The following is a 15,776-nucleotide window of genomic DNA, read 5'->3' as shown; positions in this document are numbered from 1 at the left end:
GATATCTACAGCAGTGTCTTGATTCCTTCTTAAGGTAAAATACAAAACGCTATTAGCTCACTGATTACTTTTAATATATATTGATAATGAGAACCTGCCGATTGATTTGAAGCTTCTTACCCGCACGATTGCCCTTGAACAAGAGTTCAAGACTTTTTTCATGTTTGCAGCCATTTTGAAACAATAACAATCGGAAATTTTAACTTTCGCATTTCACCTGAACACGACTTCTTCAGCCAATGGAGATAACAGAAAGTTTGTTTTCGGTAGCAACAATGGCGATTTGGGATGTGAGGAAAAGAGGTGTTTTCTAAATAATGGAATGAAATTCTTTATTTTTTTGTTTAAATGTATATTTTCTAAGTGGATATAATTCATGGTCATAACATTTTACTGATAATTTAGATAATCAACAACCATGGCACCAAGAGCAGGAAAACGTGAAGACATCATGACGGCTGATATCAGCCGTGATTTGGAAAGACTTTTCGATCCCTACAACTTTGATCATATACCTGAGGATGATAGGTTGGCTCTTTTCAAACAAAGAGACCTTCCGCACATCAAACATTACAAAGCAGCCGTGAAAATATTTGGCGGACCTCACAGGAGAACGAGGGCCATCGTGGCTCCACCTATGGAGACACCTTTGAAGCACAGATTAGGCATATACTCCAATCAACAAGAACCTCATCCAGCAAAAATTTTAAATGGACCACTTAGACCACAACCAGAACCCGTCAAAGAATTGACTGAAGAAGAGAAGGCACGTATTGCTGAATCAGATAAAACAGCAAGCTACAAGAGTTGGGTGAGCGAACGTCAAAAACTGAGAAATAATTTGAATGGGTTGGCTTTGAACGAGGCAATGCTTGCCAGAAAACCAAATAAAACAGAATTGGAGGCAAGAGTCCAGGCTAAATTTAAAGCAGACAGAGAATGGAAACCAGAAACGCCACCATCAAAAGAGGAAACTCCACCCCCTAAACCTGCTCCAGACATCCCTACAATGAATGTTCCCCCACCTGATGGGTTACAAATTCTTGACAAATTTCTTTCTCTGAACCGCATGCGACTGATCGACCTTTTCAAGATAACAGACAAAGATAAGAGTTGGTCTTTGTCAAGGCAAGAATTCCTGAACGCGGTTTGTCAGGTAAAGTCATAGTAATCATTTAGGGATATTGAGTAAATTTAATGAGGGTATTCCACAATTCCTCCATTGTCTATGTACTTCAAATGATCCATTTATTAATCACTTCCATCATGCTGCGAGGCTTTCAATGAATATGACAAAAGCCCATAGAGTCAATGTTGTGTGGCTTGTCTCAGCTATTTATAGAAGTAATCTTTTAACTTTTAACTATCCATACACCCTGACATTAGCTTTACACTTTATATATATATATATATATATAATATATATATATATATATATATATATATATATATATGTGTGTGTGTGTGTCATATATATATATATATATATATATATATATATATATATATATATTATATATATATATATATATATATATATATATATAACAAAAACCATGAAATAAAGTACTTTATTTTTAAAGAGGGGTACCTACATAAATAAAGTATTCAAATTACAGCTATTCACTCCTATGGTGATGTTTCATGCTTATTTAAGCAATCTTATATATACAACCTTATTATATGTTTGCAATATATTTCTTCGCTTTTTTTCATCACATCATTTTAGAGTGCAATGCCAATCAGTGAAGGAGAAGTGGATGATATGTTCATTGCGTTAGATTCAGATCTTGATGAGGAGTTGAACTTTTCAGAACTAAATAAAGGACTTTTACAGTGGCGACGACAAAGAAGAGGTATCAAGAAAAGCAGTTTTGATGAGGCTAGTCAAAAGACAAGTGCGAAGGAATCGTCTGCAAGTCGTGTTGGTGTTACAAGTGGTATAAATATTTATCTGAATTTTGTTTCCAAGATTTTTTTTTTCTCTCAATTTTATTAAGTGATTCAGAATTTATGTCTTGATTCTTAATCTCGGTTTACTTTTATTGATTTGATTTGCTTTACATAAAATGAATATGCTTTAAAATGCCTACATCAATACTTCTACCATTTGGAAATACGGGCTAGTTGTGTATTGTAATCACTCTCACTTGCCAAATTAAAATCATAATTTTACATTTCCTTTTTATTCGATGTAGGCTCAACTGTGAAGCATGGATCTGTTCAAGACAGATCGATATCAAAAAGATCTTCCAGAGAAAATCTTGACAAACAGTCTGAACAGGACAGAACCTCCTCCAAGAGATCTTCAAGACAAACCCAAGAAAAACTTACGTCTCTTGAAAGATCAGCTTCTAAAAAATCATCGAGGGAGACCCAAGAAATGACATCATCTCAAGAGAGAACAACGTCAAAGAAATCTACCAGAGAAACAGCAGAACAACCCTCATCTCAGGGACTAATTCGGGAAGATTCATTTGTGACTAAATCCTCTCTGAAATCATCTCAGGTGAAAGAATCAACAATTTCTGCTGAAAAAGGTACAGACAGTCAAACAGGCAAGACAGCAGGCTCAATTTACGACACAATGCCAAAAAGCAGAGAAAAATCTAATGTCAGTTCAATCAAAATTCCTGCATCCGAAATGTCCACATCTAAGTCAGCCCTCGACACACCAAGGGAAAATTTATATGATCATCCTCGTCCTTCTAGCCAGACAAAAGTCAAGATAATGGATGTTCCAGCATCATCAGAGAGTAGTCTACTAGACACTACACAAACAGATGGGCAAACAGACAAGTCTCTGTTTGAAGATGTCCTATTCCAATCTGGTGATACACCTAAAGTTCCAGACGTTTCCAAGGAAACTGACGACAATGATGATGATGATGATGATGATGATGGACTTGAAAGTAAAGTAAGTTTTTAGAGTCTACATCAGAAACATGAAGTTTGTAGATAGAGAAACAGGCAAGTCAGTATGTAAGGATAATTGGGTGCTTTATGTAATATTGTGGTGTTTAAAAGTGTTGATTAAGTGACTTTTTACAATTTTTTTATCTTCAGAATATCTTAATGAATGATGACTGATTCTTTCCATAATAAACAAACAATTAAATATTCCAACATTCTAGTTCTCATATAAAAAAGATCAAGATTTTTTTTTACCATATTCATTATAAAAGTGGTACTGAAAATATAAAACAATTACACTATCGGAAATCTGCATCATTTCAATACCTTTCCAATATGCAAAGAATTTTACGGATTTCTTATAATAAAGTTTACTAAAGTGCTTTTATTTTTCTTATTACTAAAGCAAAGATAAAACGTACTTTTACAAATACCGATGGAAGTTAATCAATGCTAATTTTGATCTTATTTTACTGTCACCATAGATGAACCGAAGTTGACGTCACTCAGCTCTTTGTTATTGTTTTCATACAGCCTGTTAGCTGATAATTTCTCTATAAATTCTATCAATCAGACTATAGATAGAATGCGCTTGGCCAAGGAGTTCACAACATTGCCATCCGGAAGTATAACGGGCCAACACACAAACTCTGTGTAACCATGAACTTTTATAGTCTGGTTAATACAGTTTAGTGAGAACAACTCACAAACGCGGATGGCAAAAACAATAACAAAGGCCTGAGTGACGTCAGCTGCATACTATCTATAAATGTTGAAGATTACACATCATTTTTGTGTTGGCTGGTAGATGTTGTGAGTATTTCACCTAAACGCATAGCATCAATAAACCAAAGAGTTCTATATTATGCTTTTGAGATAATCATATAAATTAATCTTCAGAACTTGACAAAATCACTATCATTACCTGGCTGAGAATGTTATATAAGAAGTTGATCATTTAGCCCGCTTTGCATCAACAGACATTCACAGAAAAGAGCACAAGGACTGGATCCCGTAAGATGGGCTCAGCCACATCTGATACAAGGTCAAGGACAAGCACTCCCAACTCCCTGGAGCCACCAGATTTTGACACAACCAGGACAGAATCGAGGGCTCCAGAGTCAGCAGAGGCCATGTTGGATATTCGTAAACATGACAGGGTGGTGCTGAGTAGGAATACCATTCGTAGAAATGTAAGAACTATTTATTTTATTTTATTTAAAGTAGTGTTTGACAGGATAAGTAACTTAAAGTGTTATCAAGTATACAGATTGACATAATTGGGCATATATTTTAAATTTATTAAACAGTCTACATTGTTCTCAAATTGAAGGCACATTTTCTCTGTTTGCAATGCTAAATAGATGCATTTCACAAAGGTTTATTAGGTATGTCTATAGGAGATCATTTCGAATTAAATTTTCATTTTACACGATACAAGCTGCCTGCAAAGCACCCATTTTTGTACTAGTGGCACTTTTACAATGTTAGTCAATGCCTATAATCAAGTACTTAGCTAATCCTGAGTTTGGTGGAGCAGTGTGTTCAGTCACTGACAATTCACAATATAACTTAGCTCTGTTACTTGACAAGACACCATATCATTGGCCACCAAAATTGCAGTATTCTGCCAGTTATATGGCACTATTTGTACTGCACAAATGGTTATTAAAAAACATTTTTAACTAAGATTCAACCCAATATCTGAACTTTAGGTGTATCACCAGATTGGAATAGGAGATCTTCAAACAGAGACTTGTCTGTTTGTCCATAATTTGGTTGTGCTTTGTTTCAAATACAAATAGAATCTATTTTTTCATGTGTTAGGCTATCTACAAATCATGGTATATAAATTGCAAATGAGATTACATAAATGTGCATTGTCAGTCACGAATACCATGCATATAATTTTAAGTAATTTACCAGTCAACAGTAACTTGCAACAATGTTTTGATCCCAATGGTGTTTATGCCACCAGACTTTGATTAATAAGGATTATGTACATCAGAAGTATGAATGTGAACTCATTACCATGCTAGCTTGATGAATTCTTTTCAAATGATTAAGCAATCTATATTGTGATAAATATGCATTTGTTTTCAACATCAAAGACGAAGTCTCAAACTGCGGCTGTGTCAGATGGTCCATATGGAGAGAAAAAAAAGATTTCTCTCAAATAACATTGCCACGTCACATAAATGTTACTTAATTATATTGATTTATATATTTATCACTTGCTTTGGGGTAGTCTTATATTCAATTTGTTATATTTCTTTTTCATATAATGAGCTTTTTAATCTCTTGTTTGTATTTTTAAAAATGTATTCATTTGAAGCGAAATTGAAGGTATAGATTCTGATTTGTAATATAAAAGAATTTAGATTTACTCATTCCAATGTTTTTAATAGTGCGACTGGCTAAAGTGAGTTTTAATATATATATATATATATATATATATATATATATATATATATATATATATATATATATATATATATATATATATATATATTTCTACTTTTTTCTCCATTAGTTGTCACGGGACAAGCGTGTGACTTTTGATGAACTGCCTGGTGTAATCAAAGTTGGTTACAAACCAATCGATGACCACTGTGCAGACTCTACCCTGAAGGGAGAGCATGCTGGAATGGTGGAACAGTTTAGACGTGAGAAACTCAGGGAGTACTTTGAGGTCAGGAAATTGTTTGAAGAGCGGGGAATTATGATGACACAGAAGACTTTGGATAGAGGTAAAGGTTCTTGTATGTGATATTTTAAAATTTTGCGGTTTGGTTATTTTATTTCGTCTTCTTTGTTTGTTTGTTTTATTTATAATTTTTTTTTAAGGGGGCCGGGGGGAGGGGGGGGGGAAGGAGGAGAAAGTAGTCTATCAAAATTTAGTTTATCTCAACTTTGTTACTATTATATTGTTGTTATTATTATTATTATTATTTATTATTTTATTATTATTATTATTATTATTATTATTATTATTATTATTATTATTATTATTATTATTATTATTATTATTATTATTGTTATTATTATTATTATTATTATTATTATTATTATTATTATTATTATTATTTTTATTATTATTATTATTATTATTATTATTATTATTATTATTATTATTATTATTATTATTATTATTATTATTATTATTATTATTATTATTATTATTATTATAAATTATCAAATCATTATAGTCTATCAAAATGCAGTTAAAGTTTATCTCAATTTTGTTACTATTATTGTTATTATAGTGAAGGAATGCCGTTGATTCCTCAGCTCTGTTAGAGGCCCATACAGCTTAGTCTGCTGAGGTCTAGTACCAGGCTAAAATTTCTCTCTTGCTGTTGCATACTTTGACTTTAAGCTGATCTGGAGTAATCACTAATTCATTTCTATATTTCTCATTTCCCGTTACCCCTCTCCTTTCAGTCCTTTTGTACCCTGGTGACAGAACTGTCCATGCATTAAAAAAAGACATTGCCCTGCCACTGGGACCCCTCACCAATGAGCACAGCCCCTTTAATCAACCAAAGCCCAAGAAAAAGCCTACAAAACGCAGACGAGCTTTTGCAACTCGCATGGCCAAATCCATGTCACAGAGTGGCGCTGGAGGACAAGGTCAAAGTGGTAAAGGCGGTGGGGTTGTATCAGAGGATGACGGAAGTGGAAGTGCCAGTTCCAAGAGAAGTTTCATCACTGTAGAGGATGTTTATCCTTTTGCCTCGATGGTTACACCAAAAGTATACAAGGAGAATTTGAGTTCTGGCCGTGCTTTGATAACCAGGAAGGTTGACAACTGGATGACATTTGAGGAGTACACCAAATATACAGAGTAAGTTAAAAAGGAAGGATTTTTTTTTAATTACATTTATATTGCATATTATGTTAAAGGTTTTATCGTGCTCAAAATTATTTCAAAAAGGCAATTAATTATTCTCAATTTTCCTTTGTGGCACAAGCATGAAATTTGCATTTTGTAACAAACAATATCATTGTTTTATTTGTTCTTGTTTCTTTGGATTGTCATAGGTAAGGTCATCTTTAAAAGAGCTGAGAAGGAATCTCGTTTCTATATCTACACTATAGTTATAGCCATTTGTACTTTGTCTCGTTTTGATAATCATCTCTCAATGGATAATTATTAGTAGTAGAAATTGAAGAAGATATTTCAGGAATGAAAATCAATTCACTATTTGAAATTTTTTTGGAATTTTTGTTTTTATTTCCTCTCTTACAAAATTTACTTATTGCACGTTTTAAAATGTATCTATACCAAGACCAGATTTGAGGGTCTATATATTTTCTTATGTACGAGATGCATTATTGTCATTTAAAGTTAATGAGCAGAAGGATAAGGAATTGCCCCAACAATGGAAGGACTTGACTTTGAGCCCCGCTTTTTGCTCTAGTTTTTTCCTGGACAAGGTAATCATCCTTATTGCTTCTTTGTAACTCTGGATTACAGCTGATGCCTTTCTTAGAAAATGACTTTGAAAACAATTGTGAGGGTAAAGACATTTTTTTGTTTCTTTTTAAAGCAGTTAAGCATTCAATTGGAGCCTTCTAAAACAATACTAATGTTTCCAATTTTTTTCCTCACTATCCAGACATCTTCCGAACCGATTCCAACACTTCAACCGTCCCAGTAACCCAGATACCGTTTGGCCTGGATATGTCCTTGACAAGATCAGGTTGTGTATGTCACCATATAGGCAAGATGTTGATGGGAAAGGTCGTCCAATCAAAAACAGGGATTTCGTGGACTATGAGGGTTTGGGCACTGGCCTGTACAATGGCATGGGCAGTGCTGTCTTCCAAAATACATCACAGAAGAAAATGGCTTACCTCGGTTACAACAATGACCTCATCACATGGCCAGTTGGTCCAAATGGAGTTATTTTGGAAACATTGATGAACACAGAATTGTTAAATGAATTCATTAAAATGCATTTTAACCCTTTGTCAGCGAGACTAAATTTCCTTCGAACCCTAGATTTATACCCACCGTTTTTCTGGCCACAACTGCAGACCTAGCCATTTTTACTGATCTCTTGGTGAAAATATTAAGTTAGGATATCACTGTATCTTGCCTTTTAAGAAGGAAATACTTATATTTTAAATCATAGATGACCATATTATTAGTCAACACAAATCAAGGCGCCATAATGATGGAATGTTTTGACCAGATTCCCCCAATTTATTAACACAACATAAGATCTAAATGGAGTTTTAGTTGAGTTGTGTAAGCAATATTATACTTGAAAAAAAATATTTTTATTCTCTATTGTCTTCTGGCACTTTTCTACTCACTTCATATCTTGTTGTTACCAACATAAGTGCCTGCTCCACTCACTTTTCTGAATTAAAAATTCACCCCATACACCGGAGCATACTCAATGTCTCAATCGTTTCTATGTTATATGTTTGTGATGAGAATATTGGCTATTAAGCTTAACTGCTGGTCAAAATTACTTCGCGATGGTGGTGAACGAATCGGCGATCTCAAGAAGTGGGTGAGAGAGGGATCTAGAAATGACTTTGGGTTTGAAACGAATATTTTGTGTTCGTGGATAGCTCACACGGTAGAGCCACGCTCTCACCTGCCAGGCGGAGTTGTCGTACCAATAAGGTCGCAGGTTCAAACCCCACCACCGCCGCGAAAAAAAATATTTTTATTCTCTATTGTCTTCTGGCACTTTTCTACTCACTTCATATCTTGTTGTTACCAACATAAGTGCCTGCTCCACTCACTTTTCTGAATTAAAAATTCACCCCATACACCGGAGCATACTCAATGTCTCAATCGTTTCTATGTTATATGTTTGTGATGAGAATATTGGCTATTAAGCTTAACTGCTGGTCAAAATTACTTCGCGATGGTGGTGAACGAATCGGCGATCTCAAGAAGTGGGTGAGAGAGGGATCTAGAAATGACTTTGGGTTTGAAACGAATATTTTGTGTTCGTGGATAGCTCACACGGTAGAGCCACGCTCTCACCTGCCAGGCGGAGTTGTCGTACCAATAAGGTCGCAGGTTCAAACCCCACCACCGCCGCGAAAAAAAATATTTTTATTCTCTATTGTCTTCTGGCACTTTTCTACTCACTTCATATCTTGTTGTTACCAACATAAGTGCCTGCTCCACTCACTTTTCTGAATTAAAAATTCACCCCATACACCGGAGCATACTCAATGTCTCAATCGTTTCTATGTTATATGTTTGTGATGAGAATATTGGCTATTAAGCTTAACTGCTGGTCAAAATTACTTCGCGATGGTGGTGAACGAATCGGCGATCTCAAGAAGTGGGTGAGAGAGGGATCTAGAAATGACTTTGGGTTTGAAACGAATATTTTGTGTTCGTGGATAGCTCACACGGTAGAGCCACGCTCTCACCTGCCAGGCGGAGTTGTCGTACCAATAAGGTCGCAGGTTCAAACCCCACCACCGCCGCGGAAAAAAAATATTTTTATTCTCTATTGTCTTCTGGCACTTTTCTACTCACTTCATATCTTGTTGTTACCAACATAAGTGCCTGCTCCACTCACTTTTCTGAATTAAAAATTCACCCCATACACCGGAGCATACTCAATGTCTCAATCGTTTCTATGTTATATGTTTGTGATGAGAATATTGGCTATTAAGCTTAACTGCTGGTCAAAATTACTTCGCGATGGTGGTGAACGAATCGGCGATCTCAAGAAGTGGGTGAGAGAGGGATCTAGAAATGACTTTGGGTTTGAAACGAATATTTTGTGTTCGTGGATAGCTCACACGGTAGAGCCACGCTCTCACCTGCCAGGCGGAGTTGTCGTACCAATAAGGTCGCAGGTTCAAACCCCACCACCGCCGCGGAAAAAAAATATTTTTATTCTCTATTGTCTTCTGGCACTTTTCTACTCACTTCATATCTTGTTGTAAGCAATATTATACTGTCTTTGATTAGACATTGGTTTAATTACAGTGAATAACGATGTTTATATAAAAATTGATTGAATATTTTGTTCATTGCAATACACATAAAACATTAACTGAAAGATTATTGAAATCATGTCTCATATTGGAACCTTTTTCATTCAATACGACTGTATGCTGATGAAAGGCAAACTTTGATGGCTGTTGAATTATTTTTTTAAATTTTATTTAGAAAAACTTGAAATACTCACAATGAAAGATGAGGGGAACATTGTCTCAGAGTAGAAGATAACTTTATTCTAGTTTGTCAAAGTTTTCGTTTTACTTTTTCTTAACTATGGATAGGAGAATCGTGCTATACCTTGATTGTAATATTTTATGATAATGTGGATAGCCAGCTTCTTTATTATTTTTAATGCGCATTTATTTTATCCAGGTCATTTTTACAGTTACCTATTAATTTAATGGCTGTAATTGATGTGCATCGTATTCCTACCGACCCCCCCCCCCCCCCCACTACTCCCTAAGCCATAAAGGGTCATATTCCCATTTTGCACATTTTAAATCTGATATCAAATCTATGAATACAACGTGTACAATAAGAATTTGGTGAGAAAGGAGGGGGGAGGGGGGGGGGGTTGAAAGGATGATATTCACCCTCATAAGTGATAAATGTGACCCACCACCTCAACCCTGTATTATTTTGGGACGAAGAACTACTCACCGAAAAGTGAATTTAAAGTTAACCTATTCATAGATTTGAATTTGACAATATACTTTTTAGCTCCTTAAGATTCTTTCTTCATAGGAGTAAAGTAAAAAAAAATGTTTTCACAAATGTTCTATTTATTTATGGCTGCCAATTCAATTGTCACCACCTAAACTGTTCCAACATAATTGAAGGTCCCTTTAAATATTATAATTTTTACTCCTTTCATGAATTAAATGAGGTATTTACAGGATTCTCTTCACATTAATTTGTATTTTCTGTATTCAAGTTTCTGCTTGTTGACATGTCCTGTTTCTAATGATAACGAGCAATCATTAAAAGCCTCACAGTACAAATGAAGTTCAAAAACATAGAGGAGTACAATTGACATTCAGTTCCTTCCCCTTAAAATTGCCATACACAATGAACATATATAATATCAGACAATGATTACGACTACTGATTTAGTAAATCATTTACAGACTTATTCCCCTTGTTCCGTGATGTGACACATAACTACACCATGCTCTTCCAGCATGCCTGGTTCTTGGCCTCCCCTTCAATTAGAGTCATGACAACAATAGTGCTTGTTTTGCCTTTGTGTCCGTTGATTATCTCCATTATTCTTTAGATTTACTCCTTTTTCATCTTACGAGGACGATGTACGTGTACTTTTGCGAAATTTGCAGGAGAGCTCTAAAAATGTTGTTTTTTAATGTTGTTGCTGTTGTTGTTTTGTTTTTTGGGTTTAAAAAAAACATCCTTATTATTACACACAATTTCTAAAACAGCATTAATAAATTAACAATGTTTTATATTACGATATCGGTATTAGACCTAGATTTTCAGATGTATATAAATAATAATAATAGTAATGGATGGCTTTTTTAACGCGCCAATTCCCACATACATTTTGTAGGTGCTATCATGTTTTATAAAGTATAACATGATCTGAACCTAGTTTTGACAAAATTTACATACATATATATATATATATATATATATATATATATATATATATATATATATATATATATATATATATACTGTTTAAAAAAAAAACTCAAGTATTTACTGTCAAATAAACCCAATAGTTTTGGGACTCATTGCATTCTGTAAGATGCACAATTTTTGATACAGCATCGGAAAACAAAGAATTCCAACAGATATCGCTTTTTCATCATAGTGTTTTCTATCATTGCGTATGATCGATTTAAAGGACAACACTAAGTGTTATGTGTTTCCTTTTTACTGTGATATTTTACAACCGCGCTGAATGTAGACGTTGAGAACTTTAAGCACTGCTGAATTTATAATCTATTGTACTGCTGAACTACCATATGTTCCTGCCATGTTATATATTTTGAAATATGATTCAAGTGTGGTCAAAAGGAGTATGTTTTCTTTTTTTTTTAAAGCAATTTTGTTCAATTTACTGGATATTTAAAGCAATATGAATAAGGCTTTGTTGTTTTGTAGCCAATGCCAAATATCTGGAGACGTGATTTGTGACGCTTTTAGTTTTGAAGTGTATATACTTAAAGAATTCAAAGAATTAAAAGGATATTTTAAATTTCTCCTGATCTAACCAAAGTATGGAATTATTGTTTATTGTATATTTATTTATTCTTGTGATATTGACAATGTGTAATGGTATTAGTTTTCAATAATCTGCAAAATGAAAAAGTCACAAAAGCCAAAACCCACAAGCCAAAATTATATATAGCTGGGCAATCATTTTTAGTATTGTTATGCAGTTATTATTTTTTTCTTTGCTTCTTATTTTTGTAAGTATGTTCAAATGTTTGCAATTTTTAAAAGTTGTCATTACCAATGTTGTTAGAAAATGTCATTTGGCCTCCTGTGATACAGGGATACGTTTTGCCACATGTTTTCATTTTGAGAATTGCCTGCTTTATTCCCATCATAAATGATGAAGACAACAGAAAAAAGAGGTGTGATTATTAGGTTCTTTGATGAAATCTGCTTAGAAATTGAATTACAACAGCAATGGCCCGAATTATACTCAGCATAGAAAAAAAAGTTGCATTTCGCCAATTAAGTGAATCATGTATGATTCATAGAGTCAGCATGGAGTCATATTTTTTTTTTAATATATGTTGCGGGATCCTATCTGTTTGGGACTTTTAAATAATCTCAAACCAAGCACATGAATTGATTCTCTTGGAATCTAATACTGTTCCCTATTTTACTAAAATTTTCTCGGATACTTTTAATTATGAATCAAGAATTTGTTTTGACTCCCATTTCTTTCTTTTTGCTGGCGCTGAAATGACCTAGAAGTGTCGCAAAAGCCGTAAAACTCTCAAAAACATATAGGCTGTATATAACCACTTTTTCATTTCATACAATGTAAGTTGTCTGTAAGGCACTCTATTGTATTTACATTATTACAATATTCTTCAACACCTTTCTTGTACTAGATTGGTACTCATTCACTCCTGAGTCACGTTAGATGATGTGTGTAAAGTACCTTATTCAACGTTTAAGTAAGCATTGTCATTCATCATCACTGACGTAGTTATACATCGTTTGACTATATTTTTAGTCAAGAACTAACAGCATATCATAAAGTCATCAACGTCAAGAAATAAGGAAATCGCCCTTATTCAACACTGATTATCAATTTATCAGATATTCTATAATGATTGGATTTAAAACATATACTTTAGATATTGGCTTCACGTCGTTGAAGGACAGCTTTATCAACCAACTGGTAAATGACATTTTGGCTACTTAAATGATCTTTTACATACCATTTTACAAATGAGAAAAAAAGTGGAGCTGAAATTTAATTGATTCTCTTTTTTTATTTAGCTTGGAAACTGTCAATCTTTACATCAGAATTGGTTTTATAGCTGTGTATAAAATGTAACTATTGATTTTATAACATTAAAACAAGACATGATTTGCTGTTTCACTTTATATCGATTTTTGCCAAAATTTTCTTTTAATTTTCTTTATATTGAGTGGTTCAGCATTATTATCACCATATTATACACATTAATTAAACTGTGATTTAAATTTGTTGCCTCTTAAGTATTTCGTTTATTTATTTGTTTATCCTTTCAATCTTGTATCTACATATTTGTTCATTTTGTCTCTTTAGCTGGCGGTATATTTTTTAAATTGGCTGGAACTTGTCTGTTGAGAAGTTCGGAAAAATGCTCTGCCCATCTTCTTAACTGCTCTTCTGATGTGTTAAGTATATTTCCTTGTTTGTCTCTAATATGCTTATTTGTTTGTTGGACATTATTAGCTTATTTCTTTGTGAAAAGGTATAAGTCTCTATAAGTTATATTAGCCGCAAACCATTATTATTATGTCTGGAGTCTAACCCGGTTTGTGTAGCGTGTCTTCTTGCGTGGAGGACGTTATACTTTATTAACTCACTCAATCCTATAGATTTTTGCTACTTTTCAAAAGTCGAAAAATGTATTAAAATTGAGCGTGTACATATGTAGTTTTATTTAAATATCCTTAATACGCAAAAACTAAAAAACATTAGCTTTGATACTAAGCCTATAATTTGTTTCAGAAAAATGTAATAAATAGGCATAGGGTAAACGTAACCTGGGTAAACAACGGATAATATAGTCGGTGTTAGGGTTGAGTGAGTTAAAAATATTAATTGATTTTGTTTTTCTTGCTTGGAGAGAGTCGAACATTACACATCGGCATTAGTTTTGTAGCCGTGAAGAAAATGTCATTATTGCTTTTATAATGGCTTCAATGGTAATAATTGCGTGTTTGATACACAAATCTTTCACTGAATGAAATATACAAGTCATCAAGTTTTCCTCCTTCAATGCAGATCCACCACAGTAGACTACATGCATTCTGCCAAAGAGCGCTGTAGACAGGACGAAAATGGCGTCACTCAGGTCGTTGTTATTGTAAAAAAAATTAATTTAGCTATCCATCATTATGAGTAATTTTCACTAAAATGTATAGTATTAACCAGACTATAAATCTTCAATTTTGTGGGTTGGTCCATTATATTTCCGGATGGCAATGTTGTGAGTTTCTTAGCAAAGCGCACAGCATACACAAAACTATGTGTAACATTGAACGTTTATAGATAGTATGCGCTTGGCTAAGAAGCTCACAACATTGCTATCCTGAAGTATAATGGACCAGCACACAAAACTCTGTGTCATGAACCTTTATAGTCTAGATAACACAGTTAAGTGAGAATTGGATTCAATAGTCTGATGTCACGTCGCCCAGCAATGCGGCCATCGTGGTTCTAAACAAAGAAAATCGGTACATTTTATTCTTCATGCTGGCTAGAACTTTTCATATGTCTTGTGATCAGAATGTGTAAAAGTCAAAACATGACCAGATTTATAATGTTTTCCCCCCTCTGGATACGCTTTTATGCTCGTCGGAGAAATATTTCATAAGGGCGTCCGCCATTGTTCCGATAGTTTAGAGCCAGTTACTAAGTTACCATGCGTCATTACGAGGGAAGTGACGTTACGACTGTTGAAGCGTATTACTTATAAACGCGGATGGCAAAAAATAGCAAAGACCTGAGTGACGTCAACTTCATACTATTATAGAATGATTTATATAGATAGAACGAAGATGACGTCACTCTGGTCTTTGTTATTGTTTTTTGCCATCCGCGTTTATGAGTAATTCTCACTAAACTGTATTAACCAGACTATAAACGTTTAAGGTTACACATAGTTTTGTGTGTTGGTCCATTATACTTTCGGATGGCAATGTTATGAGCTTCTTAGCCAAGCGCATACTATCTATAATTAAGTGAGAATTCTCATAGAAATGGCTGGCTAAAAACACTAATAGATAAATGAAGATGACGTCACTCAGGTCTTTGTTATTGTTTTTTGCCATCCACGTTTTTTTAGTAATTCTCACTAAACTCTATTAGACAGACTATAAACGACCAAGATTACATATAGTTTTGTGTGTTGGTACGTTAGATTTCCGGATGGCAATGTTGTGAGTTTCTTAGCCAAGCGCACATAAACATACACGTACATACACTTGCACGAACACACACACAAACACACACACACACACACACACATACAGACACCCCTAACATTCACTCACACATAAAACACACACTCACACAACACATACACACATACAGTAGGATATTGAGATTCAGGCCTGTCCACTCTTTGATGTTGTCTTTGATGTATTACACCGAAGAAAAAAAAAAAAACAA

At 34.1% G+C, this 15,776-nt stretch overlaps 1 protein-coding gene across 1 annotated transcript; it reads left to right on the top strand.

The window, feature by feature from the left end:
• Positions 1 to 278: 278 nt before the first annotated feature.
• LOC144974855 (uncharacterized) lies at positions 279 to 7,999 on the top strand. Its single transcript, XM_078918219.1, is given in 8 exon segments — positions 279 to 1,156; positions 1,730 to 1,940; positions 2,199 to 2,917; positions 3,894 to 4,106; positions 5,447 to 5,663; positions 6,358 to 6,760; positions 7,536 to 7,822; positions 7,825 to 7,999. Coding segments are annotated over 8 exon segments (2,826 nt in total). The 5' UTR covers positions 279 to 418; the 3' UTR covers positions 7,863 to 7,999.
• Positions 8,000 to 15,776: the final 7,777 nt, after the last annotated feature.

Source organism: Berghia stephanieae, chromosome 6, assembly GCF_034508935.2.
Source record: "Berghia stephanieae isolate SIO BIC M18660-M18661 chromosome 6, UCSD_Bste_1.3, whole genome shotgun sequence".
Taxonomy (NCBI): Eukaryota; Metazoa; Mollusca; class Gastropoda; order Nudibranchia; family Aeolidiidae; genus Berghia; species Berghia stephanieae.
Note: the sequence above shows the minus strand (reverse complement) of the source record. Positions and strands in the feature narration are given on the sequence as shown.